At 43.2% G+C, this 22966-nt stretch overlaps 1 protein-coding gene across 2 annotated transcripts in view; it reads left to right on the forward strand.

Moving 5' to 3' along the window:
• The window catches only part of ATF6 (activating transcription factor 6), a 78876-nt gene that overhangs the window by 47787 nt on the left and 8123 nt on the right, over nt 1–22966 (forward strand). For both annotated transcript variants that reach the window (XM_083446407.1, XM_083446408.1), the window contains exon 15: nt 2991–3075. In XM_083446407.1, the coding sequence (XP_083302533.1) occupies nt 2991–3075 (85 nt within the window). The remainder of the gene's footprint in view (nt 1–2990; nt 3076–22966) is intronic.

Below are 22966 nucleotides of genomic sequence, written 5' to 3' on the forward strand. Positions count from 1 at the left end.
CAGAGCAGCATCACTGGACCTTTGTACAAAAAGAAGTCAAGTCTCCCTTATCTTGCTGCAAGAGCTTCTTTGCTGTGTTCTGATTTATAGTGACCTCGGAGAGAGGTGGTCTGTCACTTTTCACCTGCGAGTAGTCTGTAACATGATTTAGTTACATATTTAATTGAACAGCACCCAGAAGAAGTTTTCACATCTCTGAAGGTAGCTGGAATCATTAATCAGAAAACTTCAAAGTGTGTGACACTTATGACGATGAAAGGAAGCATAGCACTTTAGTTGGCCACAGATCAGATGGTGCTTGTTTCCAGAAAACATTTGGTCTCTTCTATTGTTTCCAGTGAAACACATGGTGGAGCCTTCCATTTCTAGCATCGTCAGATCAATGTGCTTTCCCTTTGTATGTTGTTGTATTTTGGGTGGTCACCCAAGCATGTAAGGGGCACTCTGCAGTGATTCTAAAAGATTAACCCATGGGATGACAGTAGAGGGTGATTTACCATTGCTGGGGCATCTAGATTCTGGGTAGCGGTATTGCATGGAGACAACAGGGAGCCCAAAAAATGTCCAAGAAGAAAATTAAGATTTAAGGAAAGGGCCAGAAAGCAAAGCTTAAGGAAGTGTTTTAATTTGGCATGCGTGGCCCTTTGCAGTAGTACATGTGTTCCTACCCAAAGTGAGCTGCAGGGAAAAGTTTATGTTTCTGAGAGGGCCTCACTTAGAAGGCCCTCAGCTCAATCAAAGACATGAGAGTGGGATAACTTGCAAGGGAGGAGAAGAAATGCACTTCACACAGCACCATGCAAGATTGTCTCTGTGTTTCAGGTCACCTTTTTCTACTTCCCATGCCCCACCATGTTTGCCTTCCATTTCTCATGTAATGTGCCGCCACCACACCTCCTCTCTCTTCCAATCTTAAGATGTTCTCTTTCCCTTCCTCTTCCCATGCTTAAGCTGTTTATGGCAAGACTTTTATGTACCACAAGTACAGTACTAGATTGCTCCACTGTTCCATTTCAGCTTATATGTTTGATATCTACCTATATGTAAGTAGATACTAAACAGTCCAAAACAGCTGGGTAGAAGAAAAGGAAGATTACAGGTAGAACATGTACTAATTTTATACTTGCTGCAAATTCTCCAAATTCAGCAGGGCTCAGTTACCATTCCAAAGCAACACTTTCCACTAAGCAATAAATTTGGATATGAAACAAATTACTTTGCCCCCCTGTAACCTGCTGCAGTTTTACTGAACTCATTTTGCAAAGTCCATTCAGTAAGTGAAATTTGAGGGGGGAAATTTGGAAGAAATTACTTTTTACCCTGCTGTGTACATAATCTTAAAATGGAAAAAAAAATCTACTAAATAAGTATCCTTCCAGCACAAAAACAGCAGAAGATATTGTGGAACCTTTAAAGATTTTATTATGACATACACTTTTGTGAACTAGGGTCCATTTCATTAGATCAGTCTGTAATTAAACCCCTGTGCTCAGTTGCTGCCAAAACAAGGAAGAAAAAACCCCAAGCTATTCATTGGCAATTTTAACACTTGAGATATAAATAACCAAAATGTGTTATTAGTAATAGTAGCAGATGTAGGAAGAGATTGAAATATGAACCTTAAAAGCCCACCATCTGCTATTTTCATGTGATGTGTCAGCTATAGACTGAATAAATCACAACACTTTAGACACCAGAACAGACGACAGTATAGCTTTGAGCCAAAATTTACACTTTGATGAAATGACAATCTAAGGAGAAGTCTTAGGCCCGAGTGCTTGGCATGATGTCTGGAAAACTATCAGCTTGGAAAAATGAGATTGCCAAAGTTAGCCCCTGACTCCAGCAGTTTTATTTTTTTCAAGGCTATCTTCCTAATTCAGTGACCTCCTAAACCAGATGTTCTATATACATTCTAAACTCAACCCAATATGCTTCTTTAATCAAGCTGAGTATATAGAAAAAACTTCTTATACAGTAACTATGGAAAACCAAAGAATGAACACTCTTTTCAGGGGTAGGGAACGTGGGCTTTTTGGATGTTGTTGGACTCCCAATTCTCATTGACCACTGCAATGTGGCCAGTGGTCAGAAATTATAGGAAGCCTCTGGAGGGCCATCTTCCACATCCTTGCTCTAGTTTCTTAACCACAGCTACAGCTAGGAAGGGCATTGGATGCCTGGCTTGTGAAGAAGCACCACTAAGCAGGAAGCCCTATGGTGGTATGGTATTTACTTGTTTTTCCCAGATTGGTACCCTCCGTTTTTATCAAATGAACTACGGGGCTTTCTGAGACTGAATGATCCTTGGTTTATCTAGCGAGCATTTTTTTTACTTATACCATGTTCAGATGGCTCTTCTTGCCTCTAAATTTATTTTTCAGCTGCCCCAAGAAAGCCAGATAGCTCTTAAGTTTCAAGCTTCTCTGCCATTAGAGAAGCCAGTTTTGATCATTTTGCTCCTGTCTTCATTGAACAGCATCCAAAAACAGGGCAGTTGCCATTGCCAAAAGTTTTTGTAGTGGTGGGTAAGAATCTTAAGTTGTTTGCCATAGCTATTCTTTAAACTGTAAGATCTTTGAAGCAGACTCCAACATCTGCCATAACAAAAAAGGCATCTTAGGGGAGTCATGACACTCTTAATACCAGGTTTGATTAAAAAACACTCAGTGTGCCCATCTTAATCCAAAGCAGTCCACTGCTTCTTGTTGACGTAAGCAAACCACTGGGCATTCTGAGTAGAATTCCTATGTTGGGTTTTGTGATTTATTACTGATCCTAACTCTTGAAAATGCAGTTTGCTATCTCTGGACTGTATGGGGAAATAGTGGAGTTTCAGAAGCTCCTTGGCTATGAACATCCTTAGCCTTGCCTTCACTCAGATTTGATTTGTTATGAAGACTGTGAATGCACAGTCTTCATGTGCACAGTTTTCCCAGTGCAACATAATACATACTTAGCAACTTAATGCATATTTAAATATTTTTCAGGATCACCTGTTGTTGCCTGCTACCACCCATAATAAGACCAGACGACCAAAGATGTCAATAGTATTGCCAGCAATAAACATCAGTGGTGAGTGTTAAGTTTAACCTGTTGGAGAAGTTATTTTACAAAAGTCCAGTTGACTCTATTGCTTATGGAAATGTAAGTCATGATGAGCAAAACTTGAAGTGTTTATTTATAATGATGGTGTCATGATAACATTTGTATTCTTGAATAAGGGCCCGCAGAATGGAATTATTTTCCTGGACCAGGCACCCCAACCTGCGGCCCTCCAGATGTTTTGGCCTACAACTCCCATGATCCCTAGCTAACAGGACCAGTGGTCAGGGATGATGGGAATTGTAGTCCAATACATCTGGAGGGCCGAAGGTTGGGGATGCCTGTCCTGGACTATACCACTTCAAGAGGCAAGGGTGAGGAACTGAATGTTAGAATATTTTAGAAAAATACCCAACCTTGCCCCTTTACTTCCAAATTTAGCATGTCAAGGTGGGGAGGGGGCAGCAGGGGGGAGGCTTCTGCTTAACTCTGTTCCTGTTACGCCATTTCATGCAACAGTACATAAAATATAAAGGCAAACCAGCATGCACAGATTAGTTTTCTCAGGAGTTTTTATGGGGTAGTGCTAGACTGCTAGCCTGGATGCTACAGTTTGTTATTGTTGTTGTTTGTGCTTTTCTATTGTTTAATTGTCCTTGGACACCATTCTGGCTATTTTATTACAGAAACCCAGTGATTAAGTTTTTTATATATATAAATAATGAATAGAGGCTAAATGTTTCTTTTAAGCTGACCATTTTTGGAGGGGGGTTGTGTTACAAAGCAAACAAAGTAAACAGAAAAACAGGGAACGGTATATCTGTTGTCTCCACTTTTAATTCAGTTTGTTTACGTTTATTGAGAGACATTTTTGTTAGACATCTTGAGGTTGGGGGAAAGGAGGGGGGTTGTGTCAGCATCACATGGGTTGGTCCTTTGTTTGTGTAAGGTAAAGGTAAAGGGAAAGGGATCCCTAACCATTAGCATCCAGTCGTGGCCGACTCTGGGGTTGCGGCGCTCATCTCGCTTTATTGGCCGAGGGAGCCGGCGTACAGCTTCCGGGTCATGTGGCCAGCATGACTAAGCCGCTTCTGGTGAACCAGAGCATCGCACGGAAACGCCGTTTACCTTCCGCCGGAGCAGTACCTATTTATCTACTTGTACTTGGCGTGCTTTCGAACTGCTAGGTTGGCAGGAGCTGGGAATGAAAAATGGGAGCTCACCCCGTCACGGGGATTCGAACCGCTGACCTTCTGATCGACAAGCCCTAGGTTCAGTGGTTTAAACCACAGCGCCACCCACGTCCCTTTTGTTTGTGTACTTATTTGTTTTTATTGGTATTGTGAAATGTTCCCAAGCTTGGTGGGTTGTGTTTAGTTGATTGCAGTGTGGCTCATTTGTGTGAGGGAGGCAGGCTAAGTTGTTGGGTCAGGTTAGCCATATGGATTCGTATGCTGTTGGAGGGGATAGGTCATTGTCCTGTTGTTCTGTGTATGTAATGAAGGGGAACCACAATGGGACCAAAATTGTTTTCTGACCAAGAAGAATTCCTGCCAAAGGAATGAATCAGTCTGCATCCTAACAGTTATATTTTCCTAAACTTTATGGCAACGTAAGGGCAACAATCTAACCACACTGTAGAAAGGGAAACAGTTATAAAATGGATAATACTTTGGTTTTGATATTCATTTGCATGAAGAATGTTTCCAACACCTATGCAGTGGGAGCCATTTCTTAGTAGAGCTCTGAATTTAACACCTGCAAGCATGTGGTTTATTGCTTGCAGGCTGAATTCTGATATGGAAATCTTACAGCTTCTTTGGAAAACTGCCTTTGATTGCAAAGGGGAGCAAAGAGTGTTTCTAAAGAACGTGAAAAGAATTGTTGTAGCATGTAAGAAACAAAAGATTTGGGAGGGAAGAGGGATCATGCAGCTATGTTGTCTGATCTTTAAAGTCTTCAAGTGTATTTACTGAGAAGCTTGGACAAGAAAGGGTATTGGGTGGGGTGAAGGAGTCAAGCACTGAGACAACAAAAGACATCAGTTCACAAGGGTGAATATTAGTCAATCTGCTTAATAAAATAGCTAGGGATAATTGATTTCATCTCTCAGATGAATGAAAAAATTCTACATGCATCTTTGCCTCATTCCAGTTATGGAATAAGAATACCTCTTGGTGGTGTGAGGATGAAGTGGGGACTTCTGCCACTTTTGTGCAAAGGGTTGTCTCCTGGAGAGATTCTCCCTTTTGCTTTCCTCTCCCTGCAGGTTATTGTAGCCTGGACAGCAACTAGTGGTAGTTGTTGGTTGTTGTTGTTTTAAAGGAGAGTTGTGGATTAGCCACCACCTTCCCAATTGGTAGCAAATTTGCTGCCATAACAATGGCAACCCTTCCACACATCCCTCTAAATAACACTTTTTTTAAAAAAAGCCTTTGGGTTGGCAGTTGGGGTGGAGAGGCAGGTGATTTACCTGAGGCAGAAAGATTTGGACCTTGAGCTTTCAGAGGCTGATGTAGATATTTGGAACAGGCTTAGTTAGATGTTCCTGGTTAGATATCCTTACCCACAGCCCAGGGACCCGTGTTCCTCTCTCCATGAAGCTCTATAACAATGCAACCTCCCTCATAATTCTCTTGCCCATTACAGCCAGCTCTGGGAATTTTATATACATAGGAAGCCTTATTTGTGCTAGGCTAGCTAAATCTTCTGAATCAAGCCTGCAGTAGTTCTTCACCATGATTGTGAGTAGACAGAGAAATCTTATTTATTTACACCCTCCCCCCTCCCTTGGCCAAAGCTGGGCATTTTTTCCCTTTGTACCAAGGAACGTGAAAAGCTATTCCAGTTCTGTTCAACAGCTGTTTGTGCAGTTGCAGATGTTACATTTCTATCAACGCTTTTATCCCAAATCATTTAGCTTTTTCCAGCTGCTGGTTCTAGGCTCCAGCAACTCACTGTAAAAATTGAGTTGGTTAGATTATGCTGTCAAATACCTTGGGTAGTGGTTTTATAAGGGAAGGAGCAGGGGCCGTGTCTTTGAGAGGCTTTCTATACCATAGGAAGGATGTAGCTGCTTCTTGAAATACTTTCAAAGCCACAGTAAGTTTCCCCACTGATTTATTATCAGGCTTAGTGTAGCAGCATGTAGTGAAATAACTGCCAAACTGTGCACCATAAACTGAACCTAATTTAAATAAATCAGATTAGACTATGAACCTAAAATACTCACCCACAGAAAAGGCTGCCCAGCTGTGCATCATGAAAAGTAAATTAGGTTTCATTGAAAGATTTGGTTTAATCTAAATAAATTAGACTTTGAGCCTATGAGCCTAAACTACCCACCCACAGAAGAGGCTGCCTGTCACATCTCCTCATGATTCTCCAGCCGAGCCTCTTTCTGTTAAGAGCAGGAAGACAACAGAATGAAGAATAAGCCTCTCCTCCCCATCCCCATTTATCACCAACAGTTGTCTTTAAGAAGTGCAGTTCCATTTAGTTACCATTGGTAGACTTTCCTTCCATAAATTTGCAGAATCCCATTTTAAACCTATCTCTACCTATGACCCTCACCACAACTTATCATAGAACTGTAGCGTTGGAAGAGACTCGAGGGTCATCTAGTTCCAACCCCCTGTAATACAGGAATCTCAGCTCAAGCATCCATGACAGATGGCCATCCAACCTCTGCTTGAAAACCTCCCAGGAAGGAGAGTCCACAAGCTCCCCAGGGAGTTCATTCCACTGTTGAACAGCTCTTACTGCTAGAAAGTTATTCCTGATGCTTAGTTAGAATCTCCTTTCTTGTAACTTGAAGCCATTGGTTTGCATCCTACCCTACAGAACAGGAGAAAACAAGTTTGCTCCATCTTCCATGTGACAGTCCTTCAGATATTTGAAGATGGCTACCATATTTCCTTTCAATGTCCTCTTTTCCAGTCTCATCCCCATCTCCCTCAACCATTCCTCATAAAGCTTGGTTTTCTGGACCCCTGATCATCTTGACTTGCCTCCTCCGCACACATTCCAGCTTGTCAGCATCCTTCTTAAACTGTGACGCCCAGTATTCCAGGTGTGGCCTGACCAAGGGAGAATGGAGTGATACTATTACTTCCCTTGATCTGAATACCATACTGCTGTTGATGCAGCCTAGAATAGCATTAGCTTTTTTGCTGCTGCATCACACCGTTGACTCATGTTAAGCTTGTGGTCTACTAAGACTCTTGGCAGCAAGTTCCATAAATTATGGTATTGTATTTTGATTTTATTCTGTGAAGTGCCTAGAGACCTCCAGGTATAGGGCGGTATAATAATAATAATAATAATAATAATAATAATAATAATAATAATATAGGATCTCTGCCCATTAACCATTTTTTTGGTATTTTTATTAAAGATTTTCTTGATTTACAGAAGTATGTGTAAGGTCTCTCTCTTGTATTTTTTCCTTGTAACATTTTTACAAATCAGTTTCATTTGTTGAGACATTAGGAAGAAAAGGGGGAGAGGGGTGGAGGGGTGGAAGATGGGTGGGGGTGGGGTGGGGTATTGACATCCTCTCAGACTTTTGGGGGCCACCTTTCTGTATTTGAGGTTCTGTCAACTTTCCCTTAGAAGTCAGTTTGGGAAAGATTTTCTGCAGTCTTTTGTTGATAATAAGCAATAAAAGTCTTGTCCTGCTGGGATTCAAATGAAGTTGGAGCCTGTATAGTCTCAGTGTGTCTCAAAATGTTCCCCAATGCCTTACAAATCTTAATGCTTCCCTCAGCTCTGCCTTATCCGTTCAGTCTTGTATGTGGGAAAAAGAGTGTTTCCAAGTACGCTACCTTAGAGCTCTGTCCAACTCAAAGTCAGCTGATTCTGCCACCTCCCCACTAGAACAGTCAGGTTGTAAAAGAAGGCTGTTCCATGATATGCTCTGAACATGGACTTGTTTTTATTTTTCCAGTTCAACTCATACTGATACTTGTGCATACAAAACCAGATATGAATCAATATTTCCATCTCTTAGTTCTGAGATATACTTGCAAGGCCATGGAAGCCCAACAGCTAAGGGCGTTATGGCTAGACTGACATTTATTTATTTAGTTTGTTTGTTTGATTTATAAGGTGCCTTTTATGGTAAGTGGAGGCAGTGATCTGCCCTTACAAGATCAAGTGGCCGAGCTGACCTTCCACAAGGCAACCATAGTAAGCTCTGGTGGAAGTCTGTATTTCACCAAAGAAATCCAAATGTCTCTTCTAATTTTAAATATTAAGCCATAACACTTGGAAACAATATGAGTGTGCTTTCAGACTTTAAAATGCACTTTTGGAAGATATTTAAAGGCAGCATTCTGTTAGAATCCACAGAGTCCAAAGATGGCAGAGATGGGCCATCTTGTTGGTAACACTTTTACTCTCGTGCATCATTAAAAGTAAATGGTGTGTAAGAAGAAAAAAAATGTTAAACTTGCTTTGGGCAGAGGGAACGCTGGTGGCCAGGCTCCTGGAATGAGTGGTAACAATTTAATAAGGCATATTCAGAAGAATCAATATAAATGTGAGCCATACCCGTGAGCCACCCGCAGGTGGCGCTGTGGGTTAAAGCCTCAGCGCCTAGGGCTTGCCGATCGAAAGGTCGGTGGTTTGAATCCCTGCGGCGGGGTGCGCTCCCGCTGTTCGGTCCCAGCGCCTGCCAACCTAGCAGTTCGAAAGCACTCTCGGGTGCAAGTAGATAAATAGGGACCGCTTACGAGCGGGAAGGTAAACGGCGTTTCCGTGTGCGGCTCTGGCTCGCCAGAGCAGCGATGTCACGCTGGCCACGTGACCCGGAAGTGTCTTCGGACAGTGCTGGCCATTGGCCTCTTTGAGTGAGATGGGCGCACAACCCTTGAGTCTGGCAAGACTGGCCCGTACGGGCAGGGGTACCTTTACCTTTATTCAGAAGAATCAATATAAATGTGAGCCATACCCTACATTAAAAGGAAGGAAGGGCCTCCTCCGAATGTAGGAAGTTATATAATGGTAAATGTTTTGTGCTGGAGTGGGTTTTTGCAGATCAGTACAATGTTTAGCATATGGAATAATTTAGCAGAATAAGCTACTGAGTCACAGAACATCATTGGATGTAACAGTAGACTGAATGGTACATGTAAATAGGAAGCATGCAGAGTGACAAGGAGGCCAAGGGATCCTCAGAAGTGAGCAGCACAAGAAATAGCTTCTTCTTTCCTCTGCATTTCTCCCCTTTATATATAGAATCATAGAATCATAGAGTTGGAAGAGACCACAAGGGCCATTGAGTCCAACCCCCTGCCAAGCAGGAAACACCATCAGAGCACTCCTGACATATGGTTGTCCATATGGAGGCGGGGTGTTTATAGGCTGCTTCCATATTTAAAGCAAATTCCGAAAGAGAGTAACCACCAGTGAAAACAACAATTCTACAAACCTGTGTAAAAAGTAGTTTATAGTTTTAAAGCCCTGGCATCCCTGACCGCATCCAAGCAGCACTTTCTTGCCCCTGTCCTTTTTGCACTATGAGAGTGGGGTTCCTTCTCTGCCCTTTACCCAAGTCTCCACATATCTGCTTATGCATGATTCCATCACTTGCAACTAAATGAAAAGCCACTCTTCATTGCAGTCATCCAGCCAGGGTCAGCTGCTAAAGATTATTGTAGACAGCAAGAAACTGGAGCTTGCCATCCACTCAGAGGCCACTGGCAGGAGCATCTTTATGTTCTGCTGAGATTCCTTGAGCTTGAAGAAGGGCAGGAGAACTCTTAGACCTTGCACTGAGCCCCAGAGAGCCTTGGAAAGCAGTGAGACATCTCACTGCTTTCCGAGCAGTTTCTAGACACAAAGAAAAACGGATTATCCCTCTCCTCCTAGCTCAGAGGAAGGCAAGGGGCTTCTCCCGCCATCACACTGGGCCGTGGAAGCACCCTAACTTGCAGTGCGGCATCACAATAAAACCTCTGGGGTGAGAGGAGCAGCACTGGTGACAAACAAGGAATTCGGCTGACTGCCAAGGCCAGTCACAATTTGGTCATTTTGCTGCATGTGTACTCTTGACAAGGAGCTACAGCAAGCGTCCTGAGTGCTTTGATACAATGCACCCATTTTAAAATAACTGTTTGCCACATTTGTTTATTCCTTTGAAGTATTTGTTATCTAACCCGAAAATGTAATGTGGTCTCTTCCCACAAGAAGATGAAGAGAGGGCATGTCTTGATAGTTGAAATGATTTGGTCCTTTAAGATGCTTTGAAGGAAGTCGATGTGCCATGTTCCAGAATGTTGAGGAGTCTGGGATCTTGCCATTCAGTGTCGGTTGTCAGTCACTCTGGGACTGGGGCGAAGGATAGACTTAAGAATGTTCCTGAGGAAGGCCAGGCTTGGCCAGATGGGAGGATGCTCTGGGGGAGCGGAAGGGGCTAAGGGAAGGTCTGGGAAGGGTGTGTTTGACTGTTGGGAAATTGGGGAAAAGGGTGGGTTTGGCTGGGTTGGTTCTCAGTTTATTAAAGCTCATTCTAGTTCTTATGGACCACTTTAAAAATGTGTACATTCCAAGGTATATGCATATGTGAGCAAAACATATTTTTACTTCTAAAACAAAGAGGGCCACCCTTGATTAGAAAAAATGGCCTGAGTCTTTTTATATATAAAGGTTATTGAAACTCTTCTTGAGAGTTCATATGTGTTTAGTCACTTGGACAGGAAACAGTTGAGAAATTAAATATAAAAGCAAATTCTTCAGGGATTTTACATCCTGCCTTGTTTTTCTAAGTTGCCGCCTTTTGTATTAAAGCAACAGAAACTCCCCCCCCCCTTTTTTTTTTTTGTTAAAAGAGAGAGAGAGAAATAGAGATGATAGAAGCTGGCTAGAATGAGAGAATGATTTGCCTCTTTAATGTTCTGGGGAATCTGGCTATAGTTCTCAATGTTGAATGGAACAGAATCTCCACCCAAAAGCATCTGAAATTGAAAATAAAATGTGCGAATTGGGTGAGCTTGCTGTAACTATAACCAGATCTGCATAAATCTTATTGATTTGCATAGTTCTTTCAGCAATGATTGTGGTTTCCTTGGCAGAGAATTAAGACTTTTCATGTTTAGCATTATCAGCTGTTTTACACATATGGGTTCTAATAGTCATATGGCTAAGTATATCCCATAGAATTTTTCTCTAACTAGTAAGAGTGTGGTTTGAAACAATGTGGTATATAATTATGTTGCTAAAGCAAAGGGTATCTATTCCTCTTCGCAGACTGGATGTGTGATGGCCTATGTTAGGCACTCAGTGAGGAAAAACAAATATTCTACACAAACATCTCATTCTGCCCCTGCAGTTGCAGGATTTTTATTTTCAAACCATTTTTATTTTGGTTTGTATCAGTATCAGTAAGCAGAACATAAATTATGGTTTAGGATTAGTCTGTTTTAATCAAATACTTCAACTCTTGTATCTTTTGAATGGTTTTTGTTAATATTTAGGTCTGCTAACCCAGCGGCGTAGTGTGGGTTGCCGGCACCTGGGGTGGGCAAGCCGCCAATACCGCCAGAGCGCCTCCCCAGAGCCAAGCAGGGTTGTACTGCACTGCACCGCCTGCCTGCACAGGGGAGAGCCCTGTTGGCCAACGTGGACTTGGTGGGCAAATCCCCCCAACTCCTGCAGTGAAGACCACACTGCAGAGGCTGGACTACACTGGGGTCGTCCCTTGCCCACTCGCCTCTGTCGACGCCCACTCACCGTGGGCCTGAGCTGCTCTGCTGCCTTTGCCAGGGTGGGGTAGGGATCCCTTTGGAAGCCAGGACCTGCATGGGAGTGCCTGATTGTACCCCCCATGCTACGCCACTGTGCTGACCTCTTTGGTGGGGGCTCTTTTAATCTGCAGCGGGAGGTTTAAGGAAGTCCACTTCTGAACCGATCAAGCCCCCTTCCTCCAGCTCATGTGAGTCAGAGGCGGGGTGGGGGCCTCAGGTGCCTTCGCCCAGGAGAAAGAGGGAGCCCAGGTGAAGGAAAAGGTGGCAGCAGCATCAGGCAGCCCTGCTCTGCAGGGTCCTGGGCTGAGGTTGTGTGATGCTGCCACCTGGTGCTGGAAGCAGAGGGAGTCCCTCTACTCCCAGCGCTTGATGGCAGCAACAACGAGCCCTGGTTCAACCAAGTTTCAACATCGCGATGTGTCGCCAGATTGCAGTGTTTCACTGGTGATACAACACAATGTTGGAAAGGTGACATCACCCAGCCCTAGTCTTCACAAAAAAAGAAATAAGTATAGCATTAAGATTATAATGCTTATAATCTTAGGGCAGTTGGACTTGTAGAACTTGTCATGTGCTGGTAGCTTCTGTGGATTTATTTGGATTGTAATGCAAGTATATGCCATTAGAGAAGAACAGTCAGGATCTTTTTGTAACCAGGAAAACCTATTTAATATCTCAATAAGGTCATCCAAAGTCTTGAACTTCAAAAGGAGTATGTGCCAGGACTTATTTTTAAATTTTTAATGAAACAGTTCACAGATTTATGATGGGTGTCCATCCTGGCTGTAATAGACTGCTTGCAAGAACTTTGCTGTAAACCATGCATTTCCTTGAGCTTTAGATCATCTTTAACTTGTACTTGTAAGTAGATGTAAGTATAAACATATTTCTTCAGCCAGTCCATCTACAGATGGTATCATCTTGTCGCATCCTGTCCTGTTCTCTTGCAGAGCAAGAGTTGACAGGCAATGTTTTTAGGATCATGGGAAGAGGGTAAATTTGGTGCCTCTTGTTCACAAGGGACAGATTGTGGTTAAAGCAGCCTTTTTACAAGAAAATACCAATCGTAGCATGTAAATAAATTACATCATTTTTATGTAGCCAAGTTAAAACAGGTGGAAAATTTGGGTAATCCTTGAGTTCAGCTCAATGCTGTAAAGGCATTTTGGCTGCACATGATTAGACAGCAGCTTTGATAGTAGTGAAGAAAAGGGGATTGCCTGATGCTTTATTTTCTCTTACTACTTGTTGAGGTGTTTAGACTGAATAGATATCATGATTTTATGTAAGGAAAGGCAGGCGTGATCATGGATAGCTAATGTAGCTTCTTCTCCGAAACTAATCATGTCGAGGCTTGGCTGTCCTCTGTTTGGAAGATGAACACAGTTTTTAGCAACTTGGGAGGAGGGTGGGTGTTACAAATAATTTTTGTTCATTTATTTGGGGCCAAGCAGGAATACTTTCTTAACTCAAAATTTACAAAGAGCTCAGTGGATGTAGTCATCTAAATGGCTGTACCCTAGAAGAGTTGGCCATGGAAATTTTGTAGTTGTGTGGTTAGTGCTCATACAGTACTGTGATGGCCATTGGCTATAAACAATAAAATCTAATGACTGGTCACTGAAGTGGCCATATGGGCAGCAAGCCTGAAGGCTAATCTTAATTAGTGTCCAGGACCTGATGCAACATGTAAGCATTGTTGAATCACTTGGGAACTGTGACCATAGTGCTATCAAATTTAATAAGTGGACAGTTGCCAGGAAAATCCAACACAGTCATATTCAACATTAGAAAAGGAACTGAGGCAATTCCATAGATTGGACTTCCATAGATTAAAAGAAATGACAAAAAAGAGGACCTCAACAGGTACTAGCAAATTCTAGTTCCTAAGTATGATCCTTGTGAACAGAGATTCAAGAATGTCCCACAGGAGGACTTTGTAAAACATTAACTCTTTGAATAATTTTGCATTACAAATTGAATCACTCATATTAAGTAATAATCCTTTGTACATTTGTGCATTTACAAAGGATTTGTACGTTTTCAATAGAGACATTCATTATTTTCTACCATTTTTGTTCAACATTTTAGATTTTTGTAATTTGCATTCAGCTAGTGGATCAGAATCTTCTGCTGGTTCCCTCCTGACCTAAGGTGGGTCATAAAAGCTGCATTGCAATGCGTCCTACGCAGGGCTCCCTTTGAAGGTGACTCAGAAACTACAATTAATCCAGAATGTGGCGGCTAGAATGGTGACTGGGAGAGGCCGCCAGGACCACATAACACTGGTCCTGAAAGACCTACATTGGCTCCCAGTACGTTTCCGAGCACAATTCAAAGTATTGGTGCTGACCTTTAAAGCCCTAAATGGCCTCAGTCCAGTATACCTGAAGGAGTGTCTCCACACCCATCATTCAGCCCGGACACTGAGGTCCAGCGCCGAGGGCCTTCTAGCGGTTCCCACACTGTGAGAAGTGAAGCTACAGGGAACCAGGCAGAGGGCCTTCTCAGTAGTGGCACCCACCCTGTGGAATGCCCTCCTATCAGATGTCAAGGAGATGAATAATTATATAACATTTAGGAAACATCTGAAGGCAGTCCTGTATAGGGAAGCTTTTTCAGGTTAATGTTTTACTATGTTTTTATATATGCTGGAAGCCACCCAGAGTGGCTGGGGCAACCCACATAGGGCGGGGTACAAATAAATTATTATGATTACAAATCTGAAAAAGTTAAGTTCCACATATTGGTGCTACTTTTTTTCTCCCCCCGCCCTTTCTCTCTCTGCTTTGATTAGCATTTTACTTAATCTGAATGAATGATGGTATCCCTGATCAAGTCTCCCCCTCTGCCAGTTTTTATTGTTTTACATCTTATGACTAGCAGTCTCTGGGATTCAGCTTTTTGCTTTTTCCCATCACATTTCCTTCTGCAAAAGCGTGGGAATAAAACAGGTTCCGAGAAATGAGTCAGGGCTGTTCTTGGGTTATGAAACCAGTCTGTCGAGACTGAGCTCTCCATTCTCTGTCCATAATAAACTTTATCTTTCTTTCCATCTTTCCCCTTGCATATTGTTTTCGGATAGTGAGGAAAGGGAGATCATGGCTGATATAGCATCTGCCATGAAAGAGCTCCATGATATAGCTGTCTTGCTGGATCCCAAGGGAAATTGCAGATTTGCTCAGGTCAAGGGACTGTTGGCTGCTTTCCCTCTCACACCTGCATTGTGAACACCCAACCCTAGTTGTTCTGTGCTTAAAAAAAATATTGAATCACCTTCTGTCATACAAATTCTGTGGCAAGAAAAACTGAATTCTGTAGCTTTTGTAAATTATGCATATCAAGCAAATTTGCACAATTTTCTTTTATGATGTATAATTTTTTTCTACTAGCATATTGTTTTACTTGACTTGAGTTGGGCAAGTATTGGAGCATCGAAGCTCAGCCCACAGACTGGAAACTTGGCCAACTTCTTGGCATCTGATATTTCAGAAGGTGTTACTTACACACTTTCTAGCATATCTTCACACTCACAGGAGCTGGAAACTTGGATCTTTTCAAATGACAGTCCAATTCCACTTTTGTTGCTGCCATGGAATTGTGGGGTGCACTAGCCATATTTATAACCTGCTAAGCGGGGGGTGGGAGACATGCAGCCCTTCACAATATTGTTGAACTACAAGTCCCATCATCACTGACCAGTGGACATGCTGATGGGAGCAGGCATTCAGCAGCACTTGCAGGACCACAGGTTCCTCATCTCTGGCAGGTTCCCCGTTCCTGTTCTTAGCCAATCACAGCCTGCCAGGTATGAGTTGCGACCTGCTAGTCCCATGCAAGCAGCAAAACAGGAGGCTTATTGAGCCCCTTTGTTCAGCTTAGATGTATCCGGACAGCTGTTTTCCTTCCACTTGTACTGACAGTAGTGGAATAGCTCTTTCACAGCGAAGGTGGGACCAGGATATGGGGAAAACAGATCAGTGAGATTCCCTTTGCTTCATGCCATGTGGCACATTAAGGTCCCTTGTTGTTGTTGTTTAGTCATTTAGTCCTGTCCGACTCTTCGTGACCCCCTGGACCAGAGCGCGCCAGGCCCTCCTGTCTTCCACTGCCTCCCGCAGTTTGGTCAGACTCATGCTGGTAGCTTCCAGGTCCCTTACAACTCTACAATTCTAGGATTCTGTGTTTATACATAAGTAGCAATGGGATCCAAACAACTCTTAATCAGATTTTTTTTTTTTAATGTGTTGCAGAAGAAGCTGTCTCTTGTAATGGTGGTTGGAACTGGTTTTAAAATAGATTCTTGCATTGAAATGAAGTCCCTGGTTTCATAAGGCAAAAAGATACTTTTGTGTTAGGTCAACAAATGAAGCACTGAAGGGAGATCTGTCAAAATGTTCTGGTATGTGCTTGGAACATAGTGTATTTTTAGCCATTTTTTGCTGTTACAGCCCCATGGGTGTTTATAGTCTTATTTGGTAACGCTTAGCAACTCTTTTGATGGAAACGTTGTCCAGACCACACTGGATGGTAGAGCTAGAGCAGCGCAGTTTAGTCTGAGTCACGGCATTTGCAGGAATTGAGCTGTGGGATGAGATACAGCTGCGCTGCTCAGATGCAAACAGTCCAGACTCAGTCCTTGTTTGCTTGCTGCACACCTCCCCCCCCCCCCGTCCAGTCCTGAGGGGCAAACGGAAGGCCGCATCTGCTCTGCCGTATTTCATTTTGCCCTTGAAAAAAGGTGCAGCGGATGAAACTGGTGTTCAAACAGAAGAGGTACATTGAAGAAATACATAGTGAATTTTGTTGTGCGATCTCAGACTGAGATTCAGTGTTGAATTGTGTGCTTTGGGACTTTCCTGTTGCCCTTGAAAATTGGGGATGGGCTGAGCTGGTATTCTTCTTCTATAGAATTTTGTCTGAATATGACTATCGAGATTTCTTCCAATATCCCTGTTTTCAAGGCAAATACTGCATCTCAAATATACGAATAACTCTGGTGTAAATGTGCCTTTTGCAAACACCATACAAGTCAAGTGCCTTTGCATATATTATACTGCTGGATAGTGTGGCCATGTCCTCAGGGCTCATTCCCTGAGCCACAGGCAGATTTTGCAGCTGTCTGGGTCAGTTTGTAAGACACACAGGTAAAACCACACAGCTAATTTACGGTAATTTCACTTGTGCTTGACTGTCCATAGGATTCCTTGACTATAGGAGTGTGGTAGCCCATCTCTCCTGAAGAGAAAGACCCTCTTGGTTTCATTCTCTGGAAGCCCTGCCTTCCCTAGTGGTTAGAGTGTCGGATTAGAATTAGGGAGACTGTTTCAAATTGCAGTTCATAACCCAGAACCCGAACTTATACTACATACAAAAGGCATTCTTTTAAATAATAATAATAACAATAATAATAACTGAGATTTGCCACATGTTTCAGAGTGCAGAAGGCAACAGTTGATCTTGCTTATATATCCAGACATCTGGGCAGGGGGGTAATTTCCTTGCCTTCATTTATGTAATATGATACATTGTAGGTGACTCACAGTAGTTAAACATCAAAACACAGACACACACACACACACACACACACACACACATAACTTGGCAAAACTATGTCCAAGTTGTAGCCGAACATTATGTAACTCAGCATCAGCCAATTTCACTGCATCCTGGCAATGCCATGCGCACCCCTTCTTCAAAACTGAAGTTTTAGGCCAATTAGTTTTGAAGTAACCTGAAAAGTGATAGGAGAGGAAAGTAAGATGTTAAACCAGTAGTGGATAGTTCTCGGGAATACCTAAGGCTAACGGTGATGGGAGCAGTCACCCTGGTTCATATTTGAGTCCGTTCCGGCACTCTTCTCCTTCTCCTGACTCCACTACCAGAAGTTCACAGGGCCTGAGACAGACAGACAGACAGACAGACAGACAGACAGACAGAAGTGCCTAAAGCAGAGTGAGGCAACATCAGGCAAGAGGAATAAGCCAATGAAGTGGAAGACCAGGTAGCATATCTGAGCAGCCACAATGGTGCCCCTCCCTGAGCTAGAAAGATTTCTGGAATGCATGGAGTCCACTGAGGCAGCTGCTTCTCTAGGAAAGCAGAATGGAGTCCTCCTGATGAAGAAAATGAAAAAATGTGGTATCATTGTGCTGCTTTCCTCTCACCTCCCAGTGATTGGAAAGGAAAGGAAAACTGGGGGTGAGATCTAGAGCAGAAGAGCCGGTATGCAAGGCTGGGCTTGCCAGGGTGCATAGGAAGGGGGCTTCATTATGAATGGAACAAGAAATGGGCTGAAACCCAACAGAGGTAGTGAAGGTAGGTGAGGCTGTGGCTGTGGGTGGTGGATTTTGGACACCAATCAGTTGCATGGCGTAACTGGAATATTCTGCAATAGGATTAGGACCCTTTGACCCTCTAGGCGTCGCTGTGCCATAGTGCCATCATCACAGACCTTTGACCACACTGGCTGGGGCTGAAGGGAGTTGAGAGTCCAACAACATTAGAGGCCACGGTTTCCTCACTCGTATTCTACAATATCTGATCACAATCAACATACCACTTGTTTGTTTTTTATTTTTGAAATCATCATTATTATCTTACATTTCTATTGTTGGGATGTTATTTATAAATTACGTTTGATGCAGCATTCGAAACTAACTAGGCGCTATTTGCCTTTTGCGACTCAGGAGCGCCCCCTTGCAACCAAGTGGAGATTTCTGCTGCAAGGTTTGTGACTGAAATCTCCACCATGGGAGAGGACAGCAGCCTCCCTGACTGACCACAAAAGCTGAAAAGGTGTTATCAGCTATAGAACTGCTGGAATTCTCTTCAACCCTACACCCCATGAATCAGCCTTTTGATGTCCTGAAGGGGGAATCTGACTCCCTTGTTGTACAGTTTCCACAAGTAAACAAGCTGCAAAGCTCTTTTCTGTGGTTAGATTCATTGCTTCTCTCTTGGGTGGAGAGCAGGAGGGGAGATCTGAATTGCTAACTTTGCAGGTAGCAACTGAAGACAAAGCGCAAGTTGTCCTTCTGCAACAGCAAAACCCACCCCCAAAACACGTTCCCAGTCTCCACCAGGGATGCAGAAGGCTGTTCCACCACCACCACCTCTGCCTCTCACCTCTCACCCTGTCAATGAAACCTGGTTTCCACTCTGCTTTTGGTTCCTTGTTCCTAGATAGGAGAGGGCGGATTGGTGTCCCTCAATTTCTTTCTTCTCGATTTCTTTCTGGTCATCTCCCCCACCCCCTTATTTCAGAAGAGAAGGGGTGTGTATGGGTGCGCCTTTAAGCAAAATGAGCTTTGCTTGGGGCGGGGGCAGGAAGGAATCAAGGAAGAATGGGGGGTTGCTTTGTTGTTATTTTGGCAAGGAGCTTACTTGGTTCCATTTGTGGGCATTCCTTTCTTCACATAACGAGGTGCTGGAAGGCTGTTTCGGACTCCTCTCTTTCCCCAACCCCCATTATTTACGAGGAACTCTCCTAGAATTATATTTCTACTGCCCCCCCTCTTCTCATAGCCCCTCTCCAAATGATCTACTTTCCCATCTCTATTCCACAGGACTTGCACATTTGTTTCACTTTCTCTCTCTCAGATTTCTTTCTAGTTCAGCATCATAGTAATAATGAACTGCAGTATTTTTATTAATGACTTTATATGCTTCTTAATTGCCAAAGTTGGCCTCTAAGCAGCAAGTGTTCAGATGCTGTAGGTATATATTCTTTTAATCCTTATGACATCCCTGTCAGGTGTGCCAAGAGGCGTTGAAACTCCATTAACAAAACCATTAAACATAGTTAAATGTATTATAGCAACATGGTTTTGTTCTTATTTGATAAACGAGTTCCTACCCAGAGTTACAACTTTTTAATGTCAGGGTTTCTATACCTTTTCACAGCTTGATGACAGGCAGAAATGAGACGTCAACCAGCTGGGACCTCCCCATTTCATACAGTGATAAATAAGCATCACCTGTTGAATTTCTTTCTGATGTGCATATGCTGCAGCCATAGGTGCTCACCAGAAGAAAGATGGCAATGCTACACACAGCTGATAAGCTAACCGAAAAAGTTAAATTCTGAATGGGCATTCTGAGAGATATTAATTGTCTAGTGAAAGTGGGTTTTTAAAAAACCCAATTTCTGTTCTACAGTTTTTTCTTTCTACTAAATGGACTTGGCATGATCAACAAATTCCAGAGGGATAGGCTATTATATTATATTATATTATATTATATTATATTATATTATAATAGTTTGTATACCACCCTTTAAACCAAAGGAATACTATGACATTCTAAAGACTTAACACATTTAAGCCCACTTTGTCAGATTGCTGAATGCGTCTCATGAGGTGGCTGTAGCCTACAAATGTTTGTTTTGTTGATGCCACAGCAGTGTAAGTCTGATATCTACTTGTTTTACTGTGATGAATCTTCAATACTGGAATCCCATTATCTGTATTTACATAATAAAACACTCTTGAGAAGACATGGCACCCATCAAGGAATAGAGGGAGGATTGTGCTTACATTAATCTTTTAATGTTAAGAGATTCTCAAATTATGGATATTAAAAGGAAGGTCTGCAAAATGCATTAACACAGGCATCCTCAACCTTCGGCCCTCCAGATGTTTTGGACTACAATTCCCATCATCCCTGACCACTGCTTCTGTTAGCTAGGGATCATGGGAGTTGTAACCCAAAACATCTGGAGGGCCGCAGCTTGGGGATGCCTACATTAACATTTAGTTAGTTTGCATGGTAAATGTAGCATCCCAGGTAACCAGAACCTTTCATATAGCAGGATTTTGAAGGTTCAGCTGTACGGACAGTCCTGCAAATTTTTTTTAAAAAAATATTGGGAATGGAGTGTTCATAAGCATGCTGCTGGAGAGGTAATGCACAAAAATAATGAATTAGGTCGGAGGTTTTCAACCTTTTTGAGTCCACGATTCCCTTGACCAACTGCATTTTTTCTGCGGCACCCTTGTGGGACTCAGGAGCGCAGTTATGCCACCCCTTGCTTTCAGAGCTGGCAGCCTCTCCCTTCTTGGGAGTCCCCTGGGCAGCTGCTGCTGCTGCCGCCTCCGATCCCTGAGCTGCCCCTGCCCCCTGCCTCAAAGAGAGGTGCCTCCTCACACTGCCCCAGAAGGGCCTGGGTCTTGTCTCCTAACAGCAAGGCTGGTGGCCCAGCTGGCTGGGCTCCCTTGCCTGCTTTCTTGTGTATTCCGAGGCCACCTCAGCTCCTGGCAACCAGCACCCCCTGGCCAGCCCCAGAGACGCCATTCGCCTGTGGAGCTTCTAGCCAGGGCTGCTGCAACAAACAGTCACACAAGCCTTTGGGAGGCAGAGAAGCAAGAGAGCATCAGAGGAGAGAGGGGAGGGAAGAGGGACAGAGGCCAGTGTTGCGTGCGGCATCCCTCAGCATCATTCAAGGCACCCCAGGGTGCCATGGCACACTGCTTGAAAACCACTGAATTAGGTTGCAATCCCAATCCCATTTGCCTAGGAGACTCTTGAGAGTCCCATGGACTGCAAGAAGACCAAACCTCTCCATTCTGAAGGAAATCGGCCCTGAGTGCTCACTGGAAGGACAGATCCTGAAGCTGAGGCTCCAAGACTTTGGCCACCTCATGAGAAGAGAAGACTCCCTGGAAAAGACCCTGATGTTGGGAAAGATGGAGGGCCCAAGGAGAAGGGGACGACAGAGGACAAGATGGTGGGACAGTGTTCTCGAAGCTACCAGCATGAGTTTGACCAAACTGTGGGTGGCAGTGGAAGACAGGAGGGCCTGGCGTGCTCTGGTCCATGGGGTCACGAAGAGTCGGACACAACTAAATGACTAAACAACAAGAAGAAGTCCCTTTTGCATTCAGTAGGATCTATATCTGTGTGGAAATGGTTAGGAATGCACTGTTAGACCCGTTCTGCCAAGAATTTTGGTATACTGTAATAGACGTACAGTCAAACCTTGGAAGTCAAACAGAATCTGTTCCGGAAGTCCGTTCGACTTCCAAAACATTTGAAAACCAAAACGAGGGTTCCAGTTGACTGCAGGAGCTTCCTGCACTCAGTTTGAAGCCGCAGAAGCCATGTCGGACATTTGGCTTCCAAAAATAGTTCACAAACCAGAACAGTCATTTCTGGGTTTGCAATGTTCAGGAGCCAAAACGTTCGGTAACTAAGCTGTTCTACTTCCAAGGTACGACTGTATTTAACTGTGACTGCAATACTTGCTGAAGTTGCAACATATTGAGCAGAGTGAGAGGCAACACACACACATCCAAGTACAGTGGTACCTTGGTTGTCAAACACCTTAGTTGTCAAACAAATGTCGCAAACCCGGAAGTGAGTGTTCCGGTTTGTTAACGTTTTTTGGAAGCCGAACGTCCAAAGTGGCTTCTCAGCTTCCAATTGAGTGCAGGAAGCTCCTGCAGCCAATCGGAAGCCGCCTTGGTTTTCAAACCATTCTGGAAGTCGAACGGATTAAATTTGAGAACCAAGGTACCACTGTACTTATGGTTGGCCACTATTGCTGAGCCTGAGCCCCATTTATGTTTGTGGTGTCCAATTAACAGTTACTATTAAAATGCATTACTGATGTGAATTGTGTATTAGTTCACGTGTTTCCATTTTTTTTTACTGTAATAATAATAATAATAATTGTAATAATACTGTAATTGTTAAAATGTGCAACTGAATTGTAAAACGCTAAATGTTTGCAATATACGTACACAATTAGACATTCAATTGTTGTGCCCTTAACCTAAATTTAAGGAGCCATTTGGCGAATAGCTTGCATTAAACACTGGTTTAATGAAAAGAATTACTAAAAAAAACCAAAAATGAGCAGGCAGCATCCTATTTCTTCCATGGAGAAATATTGCCTTGCCATATGCTCCCTTCAGAGCCTGAAGGGGTTGAACTCCCGCTGGCTTCGTTCCTATTGATGACAAGAGCTATTCTTACGGGCCTTTGGCGCCTGAGACTGCTCTGCTTTTTGTTACTGCCTCAGATGTATACGTGGGCTCTGATGGTTTGTGCAGGTGACTTTGGCTATGGAATGGTGGCGCAGTCTGCAATTCTGAACTGTCCAACAGAGCCCAACTTTATCCAGGGAAGCAGTATACTGGGTTTAATGTATATCCCATATCTTGTGATTCATG

Source organism: Podarcis tiliguerta (assembly GCF_965153285.1).
Source record: "Podarcis tiliguerta genome assembly, chromosome: 6".
Lineage (NCBI taxonomy): Eukaryota > Metazoa > Chordata > Lepidosauria > Squamata > Lacertidae > Podarcis > Podarcis tiliguerta.